Source organism: Danio aesculapii, chromosome 7, assembly GCF_903798145.1.
Source record: "Danio aesculapii chromosome 7, fDanAes4.1, whole genome shotgun sequence".
Lineage (NCBI taxonomy): Eukaryota > Metazoa > Chordata > Actinopteri > Cypriniformes > Danionidae > Danio > Danio aesculapii.
The window spans coordinates 18792258-18815838 of record NC_079441.1 but is presented as its reverse complement, the minus strand read 5'-3'; the positions used below and the strand labels follow the sequence as shown (position 1 = coordinate 18815838).

Genomic DNA, 23581 nt, shown 5'->3' with positions numbered 1-23581 from the left:
TTTTTTGCTAATGTTATGTAGTAAATTATGCCATTTTTGATGCAGCCAGGTTCCAAGTTGCCTTGTCTGATTTGTCAACTCCTATTATCTTGGTACTGATGTTGCAGTCTTTATTGAGGAAGGAAAATAAGACTTATGTGAAGAAAACGCCTTAATCTGGAAAAACAAAATCACTGTCAGGGATCACAATCTTTTGGATGAGACATTAAATCGAGGTCCTGACTCTCTGTGGTCATTGAACTTCATATGGTGCCGTCATATGCTGCACAGTAAAGGACTTTTGGTGTATGAAAATTGGTAATACAATAAATGCATAATCTGTAGTACTCCGCCCACATAGAGCGACAGTAGATCAATAAACTCACTACAGATTGACAACTATTGCAGCTGTTGGACAACATAATGTGTCCTTGAATTTCTTTAGGCGAGAATGTAGTTGTTTAGATTGCAACTATGCAGTTTATTTATGAGGATAGTGCCTATTTTAAATATTTATCATTTCTGAGAGACAGCATGTCGCCATCCATCAGCCTCTCATTGAGCAGAGCAAAGACGGTTGATGTTGTCCATCCACAGGGTGACAGAGACCGTATAATAAGATCTTAGAGAATAAAAGATCGGTGTATTTTCAAACTACAGCTGATCAAGTCATTATAAATATGGTGAGTGACATTCTCTGGTGAGTGACAAGTCGATCTCTCTCTTTGTTATGTTGCAGTGCTGTATTTATTCCAAAGTAAGTGTAGTGTATTGAGTGTGAGATGGAACTCGCATATCAGGAATGTATGTATTTTATGTTGGCCACTCTTTGTATAACCATGAGTTACTTTTCAGTTGGTCATCTTTTAGTTTCTACTAGTTCAGTACAAAGACAGAAAGAAGAAATGCCTGTATGTGTTTAGCCTTTTTCCTCTTCCAAACACAACAGTAATCTGGGAGTGATTGCGTTGCTTTGGCTTTTTCTTGGTTAATTATTGTGATCTCCTGATTGCAACAGAGAAATACTGGGAAATCTCTGTAGACTGATGGCATATTATGCCGTTCAGCCTTGTAATCTTAAAATGTGAGCAAAATGTTTTGTCATCACTTTAGACATTACGCTAGAGAATCATTCAAATACAGATGTGAAGAAATGGCGGAAGAAAGTAATTCCTCGTACAAAAGGATTTTGGGTTGGATTTATGTTTTTTTATGTACACTATTATACCATCAAACTGTTGTCCCACTCGTAGCAGTGCAATACGGCTGTATATCGTCACTCTTGGGACGCTAAGGCACGCACGCCTCCCACCAGTGCCGCTATACAGCCATATTGCACTGCAATAAGTGTGATATTGCTCATATATTACATTAATATGCCTTTGGGATATGAATGCATATTATAAAACAACTAAAACTAAATTCTCTTAAAGTAATATAAACCTTTTACTTATAAATCTGAAACTGGCATATTCACAATTAATAGGAAATTAGGGTTAGGATCAAATCCCTCAAAAAAAGAACTCATTACTGGAAACTTTTTTTGGGGGGTTAAGACTACAAACTAAACCGCTCTATTGTACCTGAAATGTCAAAGACATCACTGACGCAAAACAGAACCTGTGAGTGATCAACATGCAGCATTAAAGAGAAAATATACGTAGCTTTCTTTTTTTATGCTAGATGGTGCCCTGGTATGGGCTCATTAGTACTTGTACAGTGCCAAGAACCATTATATAACTGACATTAACACTTTTAACTACAGAGCTTAGAAAACTCATGCATTCATGGAAAAATAGCAGCCATGATGTCACAACCAGTAGCCTAAGACCCTTTTATAGACACCTCATAAAGAACACCAGATGGAAGAACAGAGGCACAGTCACTCCACACATGGGACGCAATAACCTTTAGGCAGAATGTGATTGATCTAGAGAAATGGTGTATTCTAACAAGCATTGCAAACAGTGTAAATGTACATCAAATGTAAAATGTAAACAAGGCACACATAAGAACTGTGTACACCCAAAATAACATCAGCTGAATTGTCTACATGTAATGCATTTTCCTCCTGATCCTGTGCTGGCCAGGAAACCGCCGTCCCTTCCTGTTTAGTCTATTATGTGTTGACATTCTTTTTCTGCCGCTACTATCTTTTTTTGGGTGCTTTCATCACTCTAAATGTGGCATGATGTAACTTTATCAAAAAATCAATTCAGTGTTGTTCAAAGTCAACGTAGCTTTATCCTAACAACAACAGAAAATACTAGAAATGCCATGGTCAAAGTAGCAACAATTAAAACCTAAATTTTCGCTGGATTGTACATTTTATGAACTCAACTACAATATGGATGTATTAACTGCATTGTCTATCTTTTGCCCGTTATATGAAAAACAGGGTTAAAAATGTAATTTCTGTCTGTGCCAATGGCGTAGTGGTTAGTGCGTCGACACATGCACTCCGGTGCTTACGGCGACCTGATTTGATTCCTGCCTCAAAGTTCTATATGCCGATCCTTCCACTTACTCTGCTCCACACAATTTCCTGCCAATACTCTCTACTGTCCTGTCCATTTAAGGTGAAAACTGAAAAAATTATTATTAAAAAAATGTAATTTCTATCAAGCGATTAATTTATACCAAAGGCTTGGTTAGACTTGGTTATACTTGAGTCCTTGTATCACTGTCTCACTCACTTTACTTGAATCATTTTGACAGAATAAAATGTTCTCTCACCCAGCAATATTTTTTAGAAAGCATCACAATCAGAATTTTTTGATGTAACCAGAATTGAAACAAATATTGTGAATTACAGTGCTCAGCATAATTGAGTACACCCCATTTTGAAAGTGAATATTTATATAAATTTCTAGGTGAATAGGTAATATATTTTGGTACATTTGAACAAAACAGATTTAATAAACAAATATTTATTAAAATAATATTTTAGCCACCAAACATCTTAAGAAATAGAAAGATTAAACATTTAAATTATGCAAAATATTGCAAAAAAAAAATTACAAACTACAAAATTTCAACTAAATTTTATATTTTTTTTGTTTCTTTTGATTTTTGCTCTTTTTTTTAAGTTTTATTTAATATTTTCTAAAATATGTGTACTAGTTTTTGGACCATTATCGTAAGTTATTTTGTTAGATAAGCTCCAGATTTGGGTTCAGTACTCACTAATCGAATGTACAGTTGAAGTCAGAATTATTAGCCTCCTATGATTCTTTTTCTTTTTTAAATATTTCCCAAATGATGTTTAACAGAGCAAGGAAATTTTCACAGTATGTCGAATAATATTTTTTCTTCTGGAGAAAGTCTTATTTGTTTTATTTCGGCTACAATAAAAGCAGTTTTAAATTTTTTATGAACCATTTTAAGGTCAAAATTTTTTAGCCCCTTTAAGCAATTTTTTTTCAATAGTCTACAGAACAAACCATCGTTATACAATAACTTGCCTAATTGCCCTTTCCTGCCTAGTTAACTTAATTAACCTAGTTAAGCCTTTAAATATCACCTTAAGCTGTAAAGAAGTGCCTTGAAAAATGTCTAGTAAAATATTATTTAATGTCCTCATGGCAAAGATAAAATAAATCAGTTATTAGAGATATGCTATTAAAACTATTATGTTTAGAAATGTGTTGATAATCTTCTCTCCGTTCAACAGAAATTGTGGAAAAAATAAACGGGGGTAATAATTCAGGGGGGGGGCTAATAATTCTGACCTACTGTATATGCACAAATATACTATTGTTTAGCTTCCTATAGAAAATATGAATATAAATGAGAGATTTGTGAGGGGTGTACTTATATATGCTGAGCACTGTATTGATATCATGCAAACTTTTAATTGCAATATTAACGTTGGTAACTGTAACTTTGGCAACATTTTTATGAAACCTCTGCAAGTAGATGTTATACCTAAATGTAGGTAAACCAAAGTCCTTTAGCATTTGTCGCTACAGCATCTTTTGAGGTCAGAGGCCATGGTCTTTAGCCTCCTTGTTAGAGCAACCTACTCCCTTACAAAGAATCACAGATTCAACCCCAGCTCAGAATGAATTGGGTGCAATAGGACCGGTGGATTACTCATAGGGGCTCGTCTGGGATGGGAGTGAGGTTTAGGGGGATGAGTTCAACGGTGGCCAACTAGCAAAGTGCTATGCAGGTAAACCTCACTCCTCTAAAGGCTTTAGTGACAGACGCAATAGGCCATGGTCTTTAGCCTCCTTGTTAGAGCAACAGATTCTCATACAAAGAATTGCCGGTTTGATCCCAGCTCATACCGGGTTGAGTGACGTAAGACCTATAGGTTACACAAGCATCAAGCCCTGCTTTCAAAATGAATGTAGATTTGCCCCAACAACAACAACAAAAATACTAGAAATACTGTGGTCAAGGTAGCAGTCAACCATTCATTCATTCATTTTTTTCGGCTTAGTCCCTTTATTAATCTGGGGTCGCCACAGTGGAATGAACCTCCAACTTATCCAGCATATGTTTTTACGCAGCAGATGCCCTTCCAGCTGCAACCCATCACTGGGAAACATCCATACACTCTCATTCACACTTATACACTACTGACAATTTTAGCATACCCAATTCACCTGTACCACATGTCTTTGGACTTGTGGGGGAAACCAGAGCACCCGGAGGAAACCCACGCGAACACGGGGAGAACATGCAAACTCTACACAGAAATGCCAACTGACCCAGCCAAGGCTCGAACCAGCAACCTTCTTCAATCAACCATTAAAATCTAAATTTAAAAGTTTAGTTTAGGATTTGTAAAATGTAAAGTCACTATTGCTGGATTGTACATTTTATTTTTAAAAAAGTACAATGAACCAACTTCAATTTATGTTTTATCTATACTGTAATACAGGGTAAAAAAGGAAATGAGCTCATAATCTAACTGATGCAACTGAGCAGCAAAAGAATCCAAAATGAGGTAAAGAAAAGTGTATTCAGAGCACAGACGTCCCTCTTTCCCATATTAGGAGAAGAACAACTGTTTGTCATTACAGCCATATCTGAGTAAGGAAATAGACTGAGCAAACACTGGCGTACAGACGCACTTAGCATTAGTCATGTGACATTATAGTAAGTCATGCTGGCCAAGCAGTTCGTCCCGCAAGCTTACCAGCACAAGGCTTAACAATTAACTGTTTCAGTCAGAGCAAACTCTTCAGTTTTTCTCACTTAAACAACATCCCACAATAAAAACTACAGTGGAGATCAAAATTAAAGAACATTTTCTGAAGACTTGGTTTTTTTTTTCCAGAAACAATGTCGTCATTAAAAAAAACTTAAAGGATTTTATTGTTGTGGCTATACCAATAGAACAGTGTTTTACCAAAATAACCAAGGCAATTCAACAAAAACCTTTATTTTGTGGAAAACAGTCTTATCAAAGTTATATAACAGCAAAGATTGTACAGTAGCAAGAAAGATTACAACTACAATTTCTGAATGTTACAGCTGTCAAAATAAGTCAGTAGTCTGATTGACTTTAGCATATGTTCGGCCACAGATATCATTAGTCTCTTACAGGGCATAATTAGTTTACATATATGACTAGTCTTCTTTACAGTTCACTGACTTGTTCACTGATTGTTTTTTTAGCCATAACTTTGTCCCCGCATATTTTTTTTTAGATATTTTCACTTAGGCTTAGATCCGGACTCTGAGCTGCCATTTCATTATTTCAGTGTTTTCAGCTTCAAAGATCTGCTTTATCTACTATATTTAGCCTTGTGACAGGTCATTGTCCTGCATGAAAATTGCTGGCTGATTGTGCAATAAAAGCAGGGAAGGAACTGTACATTGGTGAAGGAGCTTCTGATTAACATTAGTATTCACTCTGCCATATAGCTGTATAAGAGGCCAAATTTCCACTGCAAAAAAAAAACACCACCAACACACTTTGGGCTCAGTCTTGACAAACATAGTGCTTCCCATCGGACCCAAATAAATTAAACTTGCTTTTTTCACTAAAGAGAACTTCAGACCAGATCTCTGTCCAAACAACATGTTCATCAGTATTGGTTAGACAAGCCTTTTGATTCTTTCTGCTGATGAGAAGTCCAAATTCATGTGTCGAGACAAACTCTCATGTCTTTTAGGACTTAACTGGAGAGCTGTTCCTTTTGTGGTACTTGAACTACAACCCCAAATCCGAAAAATTTGGGACAGTATGGAAAATACAAATAAAAAAATAAGTAGTGATTTCCAGTTTTACTTTGACTTGCATTTAATTGCAGACAATATATACACAAAACATTTCATTTTTGTCTGGTCAACTTCATTTCATTTGTAAATATACATCCTTCCCTGTCATTCAGACTTGCAACACATTCCAAAAGAAGTTGGGACAGGAGCAGTTTAGGGCTAGTAATCAGGCAAATTAGTTAAATGATGATGTGATTTGAAACAGGTGATGTCAACAGGTGACTGTAATTATGATTTGGTATAAAAGCAGCACCCAAGAAAGGTCTAGTCCTTTAGGAGCAAAGATGGGCCGAGGATCATTATTGAATTCTTAAAAAACAATGTTGCTAAAAGAAAGACTGGAAGACATTTGATATTTGACGTTTAACAGCACTTAACATGATTAAAAGATTCAAGCAATCTGGAGGAATTTCAGTACATAAAGGACAAGGGCGCAAGCCTAAGCTGAACAATCATGATCTCAGATTCCTCGGGTGGCACTGCATCATGAATCCTTATTCATTTATAAGCGAAATCACCACATGGGCTCTTTGGCAAACCTGTCAAGTATCACAATACGTAGTTACATTCACAAATGCCAGTTAAAATGTACTGTGCAGGAAGGAAGCCTTATGTTAACAGTTGATTTTTCTGGGCTCTGAGGCATCTGGGATGGACCAACACACAGTGGAAATGTCTACTGTGGTCAGATGAATACATATTTCAAGTATTTTTTGGGAGAAATGGACACTGTGTGCTCCAGACCAAAGAAGAAAAGGATCATCAAAGACTGTTATCAGCAAAAAGTCCAAAAGCCAGGGTCTTTCATTGTATGGGGATCTGTCAGTGCCCTTGGCAAAGGAAACTTGCACTTCTGTGATGGCGCCATTAATAAATTATGAAAAGTACAGAGATTTTGGAGCACAATATACTGCCTTCTTTTCCAGACATACCATTGCATATTTCAACAAGATATTGCAATACCACATTCTGCACATATAACAAAGCCCTTGCTGTGGAGAAAGAGGATACAGGTACTTGACTGGTCTGTGTGCAGTCCCAACCTTGTCTCCATTAGAGATTGTGTGGCAAGTTTTGAAATGCAAAATGCGACAACAAAGACCCCATACTGTTGCCCAACTTAAGATTTATTTGCAGGAAGAATAGGGAAAAAAATGACATCTGAAACACTTGATCACTTGGTGTCTTCAGTCCTTAAACATCTTTTAAGTGTTGTGAAAAGGAATGGCAACATTACAAAGTGGTTAATGCTTTACTGTTCCAACTTTTTTTTTAAATGTGTTACTAGAACCAAAATTGTAAAACGTGTTTATTTTGAGGAAAAAACAATCAAACAATAAAAATCATTAGGAAGACATTGAATAATGTTTGTTATGTTGTCTACAATGAAATACAAGTAAATTTAGAAATCACTACTTTTTTATTTGTGTTTCATACTGTCCCAAATTTTGCTTTGGGGTTATAATTGCCCATTGAGATTGTTCACATTAACCTGTCCTTTTCTTTATTTGTCCTTCATGGAAGATCACTTTTTGAGTGAAATAAATGAGTTACTAAAATTGTAAAGATTCAATATTCAAGAAATCGCTGTTTGATTTGCTGTGGCTGTGAGATATCTGAAAGTGTTTCTCTAATTTTGATTAGTAGGCTATTGTTTTTCAAGTCTCATTTAAGATCTTTATATTGAGCTTCAGAATATTCATGGGATTTTAAACAAATATTTTAAATCTTGTTAGCATAACTTCAACTAGATCTAAGCAGTGATCTTGAAATATAAAAAAATTGTAGGCTGTTCTTTAAACTTAATCTCCGCTGTCTAGGTATAGGTAAAACCTGACTTTATCATGGACAGTTTTTGTGCAAACTAAACTGACGTCTATGCAATATTCTTGAGCAGAAATATCTGCTCTTCAGGGCGTGTTTGCAGCCAAAACAAACAAGTACATTTTCTAGTGCATGTGTTATTTACACATCCAGACGAACGTGAGTAGAAGCACTCATGAATGTGTGCACACACCTACCCATGCCAACAAAAAGAACACTGAAGGAATTATTTGAGATATAATGAGTGTTGCAGTGAGTTAACACTGCCAGCTCTGTACATTTTAACAACCTTTCTACAGAAAAACACAAAATCGAGACCTATTATTTTGCTGATTGTTTCATAGTCTAAAGTTGCTTTAAATGGAACTGAGATCTGTAATATTGCCACTGACATAAAGATTTATTGTATTTTTGTACTTTATGTTCTTTTATATTCTCCCTTAAAGAAACCCATATCTGAATAATGTAGTTGAAATTATGAAAATCAATGAAACAAAGCATTAACTTGACTGAAAAATGTGGCATTGTAATATTGAAATGCATTCATTTGTAAACATTTTACATTTTGTTAAATACTTTATAAAGCAAAATGCATTTATCAAAATAAAAAGCAACACATTTTAAAATCCAACAATCACAATCTCATATTTAAATTGGATAAACAGGAAGTTGCTGCCATGAATATTATGTTTCCGCATGTACTACTGTTTTGTCAGTTCAGTCTAGTGACGCTGTATATGTCTGTTCTAAAGTATTACATGATAACCACAAAATATTTTAACAGAATAAATACAACAACATCTAATTAACCAGTATATTAGATAATTATATTGGGATTGTCCTAATGATGAAGCCCCATACCTGCAGGTTACTGTAAGGTTGTAAACTCAAAATGTGGGATATGCCTCATAAATTATCACAGCTAATCTAATAATGCTGCTTATGGGTTGCTCATCTGCTACTAAATTTAGCAGCAGTGCTTTGTCAGAGGTCGCACATAAATATTCAGCACGCAGCTGTCTCTGAATCTGCTACAGCAGACAAAGTCCAGTCCAAATAAATGTCTCTATTCCAAAAGAGCTCATCCAACATCTCTTCTGTACTAGCTGTGGATTTTATTTACAGCCCTTTAAAGGATGATTTATAATGTCAATAAATAAACATAACATATCTGGAGTCTGTCCAAATCAAATACCACATGTAAAAGTGCAACGTGCTCATGAATGATGTTAATCTCTCACTGTTACGTCTGAATCATATTTGTTATCTCATTATGATTAAGCATTATTACTTAGCACTAGAAGAATGTGTCTGAGCATGTGATAAAATTTCACTCTGTTTCACACAGACATATATGCAAAGCAAGTATAACCACTTTAATTCAAGCTTAGCAAACTGAACCATCATAGCACCCTTAGGCGACATCCATCAGGTTGCCTATGTGCCGCTCTGAACAAAACACCTTCTAATTATGAACATTTACTGTTAATTTTGTCCTCGGGCCATGCAAAATGTAGGTGACTTCATTCTTCAGCTGAATTCACACGTGAGCTGTTTGTTTACAACATTTTTATAGGCCGCAACATCTAGGTTAAGTACAAGAACCATTTTGATGAACAAGACAACACACTTCTTTTCTTCTATGCTGTTGTAAAAATAAACAGTCAGCTCACGTTATTTTACCTCCAATCACCAAAATCTTTTTTTAATGTTCTGCTGATGAATAAGGTCATCTTGAATGGCCTAGCAGTGACTAAATTAACAGCATATTTTAACCTTTGGGTGAAAATGTTTGAAAATTGTATACATTCTGTTTTATTTTAAGAATAATATTTCTTGGTTATATGAACTTTTAGCTAACCATTTCACTTTACTATAGGCCGCAACATGAACAAGTCAACGCACGTCTTTCCACACTGTTGTAAAAATAAACAGTGTCAGTTCACGTCAGTTTACCTCCAATCACCAAAATCTTTTTTTAATATTCTGCTTAAAACGTAGAAGAAAACGTTCATCTTGGATGGCCCAAGGGTTAGTAAATTTGGGTGAAAATGAATTAAAATGTTATACATCCAGTTTTTGAATGTTTTAGGAATTATATTTCTTGGTTATATATAAACCTTAAGGTAACCATTTCACATTAGTGCCATTTTAGAAACATTAGACAATCGTTTAACTACTTTGGGTTTAGAAAGTTCCATGAAATGTGTATTAATGCATGTATAAATCATTTTTGTTTAATAAATTTTAGGGAAAAAAGTCAAATGCATCTTGATATATATTTGAATGAACATTCTATTAACATCGCTGGAATAAAGTTTGTTCAGAATTTTAAGAGAGCCTTGTTAAAACATCACCCAGCAGTATGATAATGTTCCCTGTAGCTGAGGGTTTACCAGAGAGAAAAATCCCAAATGTCCCATATTAAAAGTCAGCATTGTCTGCCTTTTGAGACTTTTCAATATTATTTTACTGTTTAAGTTTAGGCCTGTGAGATAAGATATGGATGTTTTAGAGAGAAGTGGGTGGTTACTCTGATTACTAACATGCTGACTTAAAAAAAGAAACAACCTTTCCTGAAGTTCTCATGCTCCCCAAATAGCAACCCCACCCCTAAAAAACAACACAAGTTAATGGGCATTAGATTAAGATCAAAGATATCACCCAAAAGATAGACACAGAAACGGCTAACTTTTTTTACAGAAACATTTTTTATACAGCAGCACTTGTATTCAATTTAAATAAGTTCACCATGCTTTGCTTGCTCATGCCACTTTGCTTTTCTTCTGGCATAAACATGCCATGGTTTGCGTCAAATGCTTTACCCGTGACAATTGTTCAGTTATTCTTGGTTTGGCACTGTGCAATGAACCTGGCAGAGTGTGTTGTTCATGTTGGGTTCACTTGAAAGACAGTGTGTTTGTACTGCATGTATTGGATGCATTATGCATTCGAAGAGTGTGTGTGTGTGTGTGTTTTGATTTTGTTGGGGGGGGGGGTGCTGTGGCGTCACTGGCAGTTGTATAATAGCACTGCTGTGCTACCAAAGGTACTTTGGTGGGTGTGTCTCCCAAAACTCTTATTTGCTGATTACACAGGGCCTCAGTGTTCCTTACTCAGTCCATACACATGGCATGAATTAACTCAATTCACTTTCACCTACACTCCTGAAAATCACAGAAAACATCAAAATGTTGAAAGTGCAAACATTTTTTTCAGAAACGCATACAATCTACTTTCATTTTGCAATCTACTTTTAAAGAACTGAGATGGACTGTTTATATGCAGGTTTATATATATATATATATATATATATATATATATATATATATAGTATTATAAGTGCATTGCACCGATATGTTACGGTTCCCGGCAGCGGAACTCGTAGGCAGATTAAAAGTGCCTGAATTATCAGGAGAAACAAAATCACATTGAGACTTCAGTGTCTTTCCCCAGGCGCAGCATAGTAGCATCTGGAGTAAACACAACGAGTATCGCCATGGTAACCCACAACGCAAGCTTTCTCAACCGCTAATGTTATTTTGTTTCAAACACAGTCATTAGTAGTGATAATAAATGACATTTAAAGGGCACATAGTTTACCTCTTTTTTATGATTTAATATTATGGTTCTTCTGAGTGTGCCAGTTTAGGTTCAGTTCAAAACACAATTCAGATTTTTTTATTATAATGTGTTAAAAAGTGTCATGTTGGGGGCGTGTCCACAGTTCGCTGATTAAGGGGTGTGTTGCTTCACATGTAAATTAGTTTCGGCTTCCCGCCAACGTAACAAGGGGGTGGGGCCATGAGCTCACCCGCTCTGCGTTTGCAACAGAGTCTGACAGGCAGACTCCGAGAAGGAGGAGTGAGAGGTTCAGCAATCAGTCGTACATGTACGACTCTGACACAGACCAAGCAGAGAGTACAAAATCATTTGTGTCTTTGTACAGTTTTACAGCCAACTGTGTGCTAGTTTCAAGTGCCGAGCTTGTACACAGAAACTAATAACCACGCACACTGAATTAACTTTGACTGAGGCACCGGATGCGCCGCTCGAAGCCGCGACACGGCACACCAGACACACTCTGTGGCGCACCAGAAACTTGAAGTGTCCCGAATCGTCGCGCCACGCATTTTTGAATTCTAAACATAGGTTTCTGCAGCAGTCCGCGGCACCCAGCCGTCGACTTGAGTGTACCCTGGTAAGAACCGATGTTTAGAATTCTAAAACGCATGCTAGTTAAGTTCACAGGGAGCTTCTGGGATTGCGACCAAACGGCTGAAGTATAAGGTAGACTCAATGAGAAGTACACATGTTTGCAAACCTACCTAAAGATACAACCAATAATTCCGATTAGAGCGATAATGTGGAGAATATTGATCTTGTGTAGAGCCCAATGAGCCTTGCATCTAAAAATAGAGCTAGGGTGTTCCTTTAGTGATATCGCTTCGACTCACGCTGAAAATGGCAGACGTGAATTAACAAACTGAGGATATGATGACACGCCTGTCAATCAATATTGGTGGGCGGGGGGACCGCTCTCCTACGTCAAGTAGCGGTCAATTTGAAAACAGCTCCAATTGGTCTACCGTTTTTTATGTTGTTAAATTGAATAAAAAGCACTGGGTGTGCTTATATCATCCCAATATGACAGTCTATACACCATACATGCACATATGGCTGTCCAAACAGCTTGAAAAGTAGATTTTTTACCATAGGAGCCCTTTAACAGTATATACATAAATAAATAGATGCATTAATAATGAAACAAACATTATTATTGTGGATACAGATACAGTTTGTTGTTGTTGGTATAATAATTTCATTAAGCACTGTATTTATAGCTATGCTCCACAGAAACAACATTAAGCAATACAATAAAACAAGTACAGCATGAACAGTATTAATGGAGAGCTGCATAACTAGCAGTGGGAGATCAGATTGTAAATTATAGTTGATTTGCAAAATGTTAAAAGACTTAACCCGTGTTTGAAAACTGTGCATTAAGGCTTTGCTTGCAATGGGAAATATGCTGTTAAGGAACACGTAAGAGACTATATTACCAAATTCAGCTCCAGTTGTACATGTCTTGATGTTCAGTGCATTGCTCCGGCACAATGTCGGCTGATTGAAAGATAACTTAATGTCATGAGATTTCTCACTCTGTTAATTACCTCTTTGAAGATCATTTCATTTGCAATAGTGACAATTTTCTAAATTATGATTTGCTTGTTAGTCTTTCTTATACAGCAAGTCTCATATTCTTGTGTGATCACTGTAGGTCTAGCAGAAGTAGGCTACATTAGAAAGTATCAATTCAGTCTTAACATCCGTTAACATCATCATTATAACAAGTTCAATTATTATTTTATGCAGCATCAGGCTGTCTCATAAATCTTTCTTTCAATATCTGCGCTTTCAGGAAGGTGACCTTGATTTGAATGTTTTTAAAATCATTTACCTTTATACCCATTGTATTACCTGTGTGTGCAGTTAAGGACAAACGAGTCAGAGTGAACGTGCAGAAGTAAATACAGTCACAAACACATGCAGGTGTTGTGTTTCCTCGTCAGTCGTATGATCGATGCTATCTGTGCTTACGTATTTACATATTCACTTGACAAATACTCTTTCTCTCCCCACCGTGTCCATGTATTCATTGTCTGTCCCCGATGAATCTTATTTTGGGTACATCGCTGACGCTTTTTCTTCAGGGCTGAACTTTGCCCACACCCTCCTCATACACTTCCAGCACTCGTTAACTCGGTTCCCTCATGGTTTTCGTTTCTCACGTCTCTCCGCGGAGGCGGGACCACGCCGTTCAAATACAGCGCTCGTGCGCGCGCCTGACTCACTCATTCGGTTTGTGAGGTAAGCAGAGCCGCGCGCTGCCCACGCCACGGAGATCATGCGTTTGGCTCCTACCATTTCTACTGTCGACTTTAAGAAAGAGCGCATTCGGCTCAGCATATCTTCCTGAAATACTTCTGCCGTTACGGTTTCACGTTTTAACAACCGAGAAAAAAGTACGGGGTTGGAACTTCAGTTTTCCGTTCAGTTGTTCGTGGAGGACGCATGATTTGCCGGTGTCTGACCACAAGAAAAGAGTGCATGAAAGGTGAGACAAATCTTGCATTGGGAATGAGATTTGTAGCTATTTAAAATTGTGAGTGTGAATCTTCTGTTCTGTGTTATGGGGCTAAATTACTCGTACGGGTTAGTTTAAATCGAGTTTAAAAAGTGGCTCCTGGTCTTAGCATTTTTCCCTGTGTTTCTTACCTGGTGGACTGTTGTACGAAGTAAATAATGAAAAGTAAACCTTTAAGTGTTAAACATTAATTTTTTGTACCAAATGCACAGTAAGTCAAGGATCGGTTATAGGCAGGCTTAAAAGAATTGTTAATGCAAAAAATCTAAATGGTCTTCATTTACTCACACTTCACATGTTTAAAATCCATTTGAGTTTTTTTTTATTATTCTTCTATTGTACATAAAAGATAATATTTTGAAAAATACTGGTTGCTGGTGCTCATTGACTTGCAATAATATTTTTTAATACTAGTGAAGCAGGTTGTCCGCTTGGTTTTAAAATGTCTTAAATTTCAAAAACAAAATTTTAGGCCTTAAATAGTCTTCACCGAAATATTGTGTTGTGGGTCTTAATTTTAAAAGTTGTCGAAATAAAGATGATTATTTCACAAAAGCTGTTAGACATTTTACAGCAAAATTCTCCTAATTTCCCCAATCAGAAAAAGAAAATTAAGAACAATTACACAATTCCTCATTATAATAACAGTAAAATATCACTTTACATAATTTTCCATTTACCCAAAAACTAAGTGAGGGGGCATATTTATAAATAGGCATGAAACTATAAATTTTTTTTTAAAAAGTGTACACAACTAAAATTTTCTAGTTGACGCATTTAAAATATGTGGGTTTGAAGTAATTACATTTGTTTTTACATTTTTCACCAGTTGCACTCAAAAATATATTTTTTTGCACGTTTAAACTCATTTAAAATGAGCTGAAACAACACAATTCTTGAGATTTCATTGGGACAACTTAATTTTTTATGTTCAATCCACATAAATTTGTCAAAAGTGTTGGTAACTTGATCAATTTGTCTTGGGACAACATGAATGAATTGTGTGGAACCCTATCTCATTTATAATGGTCTTAAAAGGGGCTTTAAAAGTCTTAAATTTGACTGGATGAAACCTGCAGAAAGCCTGTGAAGACGATGGGTGCCAGCAACCATCATTCCTCAAAATATCTTTTATGTTAAGTCAACAGAAAAAAAACTTTTAACGGTTTTCAAACCACAGTAATTTTCATTTTTTGGGGTGAACTAACCTTTTAAGCTTGAGTTTGTTCAGTAAGTGTGAAAAGTATTGCATAAGTTTATCTTAAAAAATGCATTGGTTAGTAATAATTAACAATTGTAAAGTTGAGAATCGTGGGCAAAAGTTAAAGATAGACTTAGAAGTCATGTTTTTTGCTTCACACTGTCTGCAGCATGTTTTAAAAAGCTTGTCTATAATTAGGCTGGAGATAAACATTAGAACAACTTTACATTTACGTCTGTTATTTGACTAGGAATGTCCTTATCGTGCGAGTACATCTGAGTGTCTCTTTCAATTACGAAACATGGCAACGTCACACGCATTGACTGGACTAATGTTGCACTTGTCAAACTGCATGAAATAATTTCTTGCATTTCTGCTATTTCAGTTCACTAAGCTCATTCCCAGGTCAGATGTTTACAAAGGCTGTCAAATAGAAAGGTCATTTCCTTGCAGATGTGTGTGTGTTGTAGTTGCCTTTAGTTCAAATCAGTCTTGGTTACAGTATTCCATATTTGCATTTCTCACACGACACGCAATTACATACTATTGTCTTTGGGACAAGAAATATTTTGAAGGTGGAGGGATGTCGTCTAAAGCTGTTTCCTGTAGAAAGTTATTTCTCAACAATAGGCATCGCAGCTAAAAACAGTGGGAAGTCTGAGTGGTGACCAACTTCAGAAGCGTCTCGGGAGGCTGAAATAATGAGCCAGAAAAAAAGACTGCGGAAAAAATAAAATGCAGCACAATGGTATCGGCCACATGGCAAACACAATGTGGGATTAAAAGTGAGATGTTTTCTGGAACATGAGACAAAGGAAAATCCAGCTGCAAGTGTTACATAAGTTTTGCAAGGTACAACTACAACACCCCTCTGTGTATTTGAACTTGACCTAATGAGGCCCACAAGGTCCTGTTAACCCTAGGATTTGTTGATACATGTTTGAAAAGAGTGGAGTGAATATTTCAATATTCAATATAAGATATATATAAAGATGCTTAAACTAAGCTTTAAGAGACAAGATTGAAATGAATATTCGGCAATGTCAAATGCAGATGTTGTGTTACTTGAGTTACTTTAAATTTGGCCTATGCTCAACCTATATTGGTATATTTGTACAATATTGATTGTCACAATTAAAATGTATGAATCCCTATTAGTCAGTGTGGGACAATTATGGGCATACAACTTTTCCATTTAAAATTAATCTTTAAATAAACACTTAAGAAGTGTTTACTTTAAATTGGAAAAAAAGTAGACTCACTTACTGGTTCTTTTAAAGACCTTTGACAGGTTGTGGAGCCCCTTTTTAGATTAACTGATAGCTAACTCTCTTGATTCTTAAGCCGAGCAATAATATATGAATACATATTATTCATTTTATATTTTTATTTGTTTACTATTATTATTTATTTACTTATGTTTATTTAGTTTTTTCAACGGGAAATTCGAGGCTGTTGAGGGAGGGAAGGGTTTATTTGGGGTAGTGTTAACAACATGAAAGGAAAATTATAAAATAAATGTTGTAATTGATATTCCATGTAAAAAAAACCTTTAATAAAAGTAATTAAAAAACAACAACTTTTTTTAGGAAGTTGTAGCCTGTTTTTATAGCACTTCAACAATGTATATTCATTTAAAGCTGCTTTACTTGGATTAAATAGAAAACAATTAGATTTGTTCATATTTAGTAATTGTGTTTGATTTTAGCGAAACTCATTATGTAATATTGTACATTTTATAATCACATATTTTTAATCATCCGATGCTAAAGCTCATTTCTAGGACATAAAATAAATTGTTACGTTAATGCAAATTTTAATAATCTAGATTTTTTATATTGGTAATCTATTGGTGTTTGTTTTATTTATTTATTATTATTTAATTATTGATAATTGTTTATCAGATTTAACATTAAAACTGAAATCAGTTTTAGAGATGTTTGATATTTTAAAAAATGCAAGAATTAGATGCTTTGTTTCCAGTGAGGAGTTAGACAAACTTGTTCATGCTTTAATCACCAGTAGACTGGATTACTGTAATTAACTCCTCAAAAAGCCTTCCCAAAAAGACAGTTGCAACTCATCTGGAAGCCAGAATTCTGACCAGAACCTGAAAATCAGAGCACATTCCACCTGTCCTCGGGTCTTTACACTGGCTCTGTTACATTCAAAATAGATTTTAAAGTATTACTACTAGTCTATTAATCACTAAATGGCCTAGGACCTCAATACATTACAGATATGCTCACTGAATACAAACCTAACAGATCATTACGATCAAGTAAATTGGGAATTCCCAGGGTCCAGTCAAAGCAGGGTGAATCGGCCTTTAGCTACTGAGCCCCTCACTGCTGCTGGAATCAGCTTCCAGAACTGATCAGATGTGCTCCAACATTAGGCACATTCAAGTCAAGACTGAAAACACATCTGTTTAGCTGTGCCTTTACTGAACAAGCACTGTGCTACATCCCGCAGATTGCACTATTATGTCTTTTCTTTTTCAATATTTTATAACCCGTTTAACACATTTAAATCTATTTTAAAAAGTTAGTTATTTTAATAATTTTTATTTTCTTGTTTCTTCTTTTCTTGTTTATGTACAGCGCTTTGAATTAACACGGTGTATGAAATGTGCTATATAAATAAACTTGCCTTGCCTAAATCCTTATATAATTATTATTATATATATTTGGTTCATTCCTACATGGAATCATTAACAAAATCTCAAGAACAAACCTCTTTAAAATGGTGTGAGTTTAAAAAGTGCTGCGCTGAAGTGGAAAAGTCCTTTCTGATGTCCCTCACACACAGGTTATCGTTCTTTTTCCAGCAAAGTGTCTCGGGTGACTCACAGGCAACAGACGTTCTTCCACTCTTGCTAGGCGCAAATGTGGCCTGTTTAATATTTGAAGCTCATGTGCTGCACACTGGAGGAGACAATGCAGAAGAGTGTTAATGCTTGACTTAAACTGATCCTGTTTTTTTTTTGTCTGTGTCCATTTTTCCACAAGGAGCTCACAGACGGTGGAACATTAAGCAAAAAAATTACTTTAGTGTGTAGATAAAAACATGATTATGAAATTTAACACTGACCACACTTGAGTGATTATCTAAAAATGTAAATATAACATCATCTAAAGTCACAGGATGTAATTTTTGACACTAGAGAGTGCATATTCACAACAAACAAAAGCATAGTGTGATGACACTGAGATTGTGGAATTGCGAGAGAACAAAGATTCCTGTGGGATCTTCATAAAATCCCACTGGAAAATCTGCAAAAATCATATTGGATGAGCTAAAGTATTTGAAACTTATTATCATGGTAGTGTGAAGCAGAATAAGGCTGAAAACGAGCCCACTGAAGCAGTTGCTGATGAGGTTGACACGAAAGCAGTGGAGCTTCTGGAAGTTTGGCCAGAGGAGAAATGGTCTTCCCCAAATGATCCTGGTTTCTCTTAAGGTTTTTTTTCCTCACTTTCGTCAATTGATAAAATTTTGTTCCTTGCCACTGTCTTAGTTTGGGACTTGTGGAGCTGAGCATCAATGGATTTGCTCTAGTGTTTGGTCATTCAGCAGTAAAATTTATACAACGTTAAACTGAACTTCATCTCTGAAAACTAGACTGATACGGTTTCAGTTTACTAGAACTTCTATGTTAAGCTGCCTTGATGAAATCTACATTGTAAAAGCACTATAGAAATAAAGGTGAATTGAATTGAATCATCAGTGTAAATGTCTTTTATCTTGTCTTTCAGATCTCAAGGCTATATTGAGCTCCGCCACACTGGGAGGCTTACTAGATAAGCAGGAGAAGGATCCCAGTGACCCCAAAAAAGTCTCTCCTCTTCTCTCTTCTCCCACAATGGCTCTGGCATCTTTTCATTTGATGCAAACTCTAAAGAACTCTCCAGCAGCTCTGCGTCGCCGGTTCCGGCGTGACCGCACTGAGAGCCTCTCTCACGGTGATCCTCTCTTTAAGGTGCACTACCTCGGCACCAAGAAGATCTTCTCGTTGGACTTGGAGCAGGCAGAGGATGCCATCGACCGGCTGCTGGACGGAGCCCCTGGGAAGCTTTCTAAAGATCATGCCCTTGTAGTGCGACCTAGATATGTTGAAGTTAAAGAACTAAGCACTGGAAGACAGCTCACCAAGACTTACTTGCAGGACATTGCGTATTGTGCCTCACATGCAGCCAGACCCAACGTCTTTCTGTACATCTGCAGGCAGCCCGGTCAGCAGCTGCAGTGCAGAGTGTTCTGGTGCAGTCGGGCAGAAAGGGCTAAAGACATGACCGCCTGCCTGGCAAAGTCATTTCAGAGAGCGCTCAACGACTGGCAGGGTGGATGTGCCACGTTACCAGCAGGGGATGGGATTACTAGAGAGCCGGAGATACCTGGTACACCCACTCCAGCCAAAGGGTCAACATTGCCAGCAAGTTTGGGAAAAGGTGAGTTGAGGAGAGGCAAAGATAAGAATTTGTGTAGCTCTTGGCTGTCCACTCCTGCTCTTGTAGTTCCTCCTTCCTTCTGAATTTAATGCAAGGGTTTTGAACAGGGGTGCCCAGATCCTGTTCCTGGAGATCTACCTTCCTGCAGACTTCAGCTCCTTGATCAAACACGCCTCTCTGTAATTCTCAAAGTGTGCCATCAAATCTGACTTAGTTGTTTTAGTTGTTCTTGATCAGGTTTGGATCTGAAATCTGCAGGAAGGTAGGCCACCAAGAACAGTATTGAGCACCCATGGTTTAGATTTTACAGTGTTTTTGTCCGTCACAATAGTCGCTGTGTTAAATTATTCAATATTGAATCTTAAATTCTTATGTCAAGAACTTTGGCCAACTGTGGTTACAAATAAAATTGTCAAAGTGCTTTCCAACAACAAAGTCTTTAATCTAGACTTAAAGATATGAACAGAAGATGCTTGTCTTATCGATGATGGTAAGGCATTTCAACGCCTGGGTGTGTTGATACAGAAAGCACAATCCCCTCTAGATCAGAGTCTTGATTTAGACATATAAAAGGGATCTGGTAGGCTGATACACAAAATCAGTTGCTCACTGAGCCAAATGGGAGTTGTACATTCAGAGATATAAAAATAAATTTTTTTTTACTCTTCTAGAAAGAACAAGCAGTCAGTTTAAAGAGTGTAGAATTTGGGTAATATGCTCCCTCTTTTTGATGCCATTTAGGGGATGGGCTGCTAAATTTCAGACAAGTTGTAACCGGGAAAGAGCTGACTGTCTAATCCCATAGTAAAATATAATGTATCGGATTTCACATTGCTGCTTGACCAATCATTACTTATCTTTTTTTTTCCTATGGCGGAACAATTAAAAAAAAATTTTTTTTTTCATTTTACAAATCCACCCTGCAGCACAGATGCTATGATCATGTTTGAAAGCTATGTATGAAAGGCTCTGTGTCACAAGTGTGACCAGTTACACTAAAAATGCTGGGTTGTTTTATTTCAGATAGGGTCAAACCCAACAGCTGGATTAAAAGTGTAACGTAACAAAATGTTGGATTAAAACAGCCCAGCATTTAACTTCAATCAGGACATCAGTAAGCATTCCAGACATGGCATCTGTCATAATCTGCCTTATAATCAAGGTGTAAATCATAATTAATTTAGTTTGCTTTGAACTGTATTTTAAATGATAATATTAATAATTAAAATAGGTAATTTAAATGATTAAATAACACCCCTATAACGGCCATACTATCGTGAATGCATAATCGCGCCAATCAGTCCATGCAAGAAAGAATTCAGTCAACAGTCTGAAACTGGCAGTTCTAGGGCACTGATAGACGTGGTAAGTGTTCCCAAGATTATCTTGTAAAATAAGTGTTTGTTTTACATATAGCCTAAAAGTAAAGTCAGATTTGTATAGTTTGACCTACAGAAATGGCTAATCAGGGGAGATGGTAGATCGGAATATACTAAATACCCCACAAAACACTGAAAACATAAATACATCTTATTATTAAAATAGATGCAAGCATTCACTGAAGCAAGTATTATACAAACTAACGTTATAAAGAAAAAGTTGATCGTCAGTGTATAATTCACACCCTGGTTATAATACGATTCTTTTGATTATGTCGTAACTTTTTTGTAAATGACCACTTCTTGCGGTCTCCTGAAAACATTTAGTCGGACCCTGGCATGATTCTAGCTCTAATTTAACAGACCCGAACCAACTAAAGTTCTTTAAGATTACTAGAATATTCCAGGCACGAGTGTCGGAGCTCAACTCTGCAAGGAATTTTTCCATTAAGGAGCAGGATTGGGCACCCTGCTGTTGCTCATTGTGCTAGCTATTCTAAGGTCATGGGTTTTAATGCCATTAAATGCATGAATTGATCAGATTTAGACTTGGTTGACTTGCATTTGGCAGATCATTGTATTAATGCAAATTTATTAATGTTATGTCAATTTATTAATGCCAATTTTAAAATGTATCAGAGTAGTAACCATATATTGTTTTATATGTTGTGTTGCAGTACGTTGGAAGAAGAGGGGGTCAGTATCCCGTAGTCCTCTCCGTACCGTCAGCAGAAGAGGTTCTGCCAGTGATGTCTGGCATTGAGAGTCTAGCTCACACCCTGAACACTGACCACGTCCATTTTTTGTGATGCCTGGAATTTCCAGCATTGAATGCGAGGAAAAGGACAACCACACCTTCAACTAGTGGAACTTTTCAGCTTTGATAGAGTTTGTAACTCAGGTTTGTGTGTGTGTGTGTCTGAACAGCCACCACATTTGAGTTTACTGATTTACCAAAGTGATAAACTATATAGTTTTCCACAGATAATGCCTTTTTTCTTCTGGTTTAAGAAGTTGATTGATCCAATCAAGCTGGATTTAATTTCTCAGTTTAGCAACTAAAGCTGTTCCTCTGAGCTGAACTGGAATCTAAGTTTAAACCCATGGATGCATTACAGAGTTGGTTGTTTCTCGTCAGTCTCCTCCTCTGTGTACATGTCTGGGTATTTTGTCAGCATTACTGATGAGCAATCAGACCCTTTTGTTTGTATTAGAGCTGTCAAGACAGGATCTGTGTGGAAAGTGGGTGGATGCATGATGGTAAACAGTGGTAGGACATTGCAGTCAGAGCTTTTGAAAGTGTTTTCCCAAATGCACAAAGATAGTTAAGCTTAATGTTATAAAGGGTGTCAAAGACATCCCAGAAATAGAGAAAATGAAGAAAGCTCTATTCTGAACTACTGTATGCTGTTGAATACTCCTCCTTATGGCCAAATATGGTTAAAGTTGAGTCCTATCTGATTTGACACCCTCACTGAAACAGTTAGACATGGGTGGGGTGTGTTCATGCCAAATTAGTTTGGTATCGGGAGTAAGTGTAAACTGAGGTACCTAGATTACAGTTTCTAATGGTCTGTCGTAGCCATATCTGGTTCTACCTCAATTTGAGTCTAAGTTGTTCAATAAAGAGGAGAGTTTGTGCTATTTTGCTCTGCTCTTAAAATGAGAAGTTTTCTCTATGCACCTGCATTCCAGCAGTTCTTGAGGCATTATAGCTTCCTCCCCTCCTGTTTTCTCTATAACAGCAAGTCCATTTTTCACCAAAAAGAAAAGTCACTGTCTCCAGGCAACAGCCCATGACATCACATTGCTGATTGATTCAAAGGTGTGCTTGCATAAAGTGTAATGTCCTTGAAAAGCAGCACTTATGCTTATAGTTATATCTAGAAATGAAGCAAAAGGAAGCATTTTTCAATGGCCTTGTTGCATAAACCAATGACGCCCTGCTTCTTATGACTGGAACTATAGAGATTTTAAAGTACAAAGACTTGTCATGCACCAAGTAGCTATTTCCTTCACACTGTTACATACACTTACTGAGAATGACATGATGTTTCACCGTAGTATACAATCAGTGCCTCATGGTATTAAATATTCTGTCGGATGTGTTCGGCCAATTGTGTTTCTTTTTTGTTTGTTAGTTTTATCCTTTAAGATTTTATTTAAAGCCGTATCTCGCACTACAAAGACTTTGGATCTGTTGTTGGATCTTCTCTGTCTGCTTTTATGAGGTGTGTAATGTTCTATGAATGTTGTACCTTGTTTTAAGTCCATTTGTGTGTACATATTTAAATATTAAATGTATTTTATGGAATATTAAACTTTTTATACACTAAACCTGTTTGTCTTCCATTTTGTTTTC

General features: G+C 36.5%; 1 protein-coding gene across 1 annotated transcript; it reads left to right on the top strand.

Annotated features, from left to right (window-relative positions):
• The first annotated feature begins 13898 nt into the window (after positions 1 to 13898).
• On the top strand, positions 13899 to 23556 carry si:dkey-19b23.8 (uncharacterized). Its single transcript, XM_056461214.1, has 3 exons — positions 13899 to 14158; positions 19148 to 19840; positions 21897 to 23556. The coding sequence occupies exons 1-3, from the start codon at positions 14116 to 14118 to the stop codon at positions 21980 to 21982; spliced, it is 822 nt and encodes a 273-aa protein (XP_056317189.1). The 5' UTR covers positions 13899 to 14115; the 3' UTR covers positions 21983 to 23556.
• The last annotated feature ends 25 nt before the right edge of the window (positions 23557 to 23581 follow it).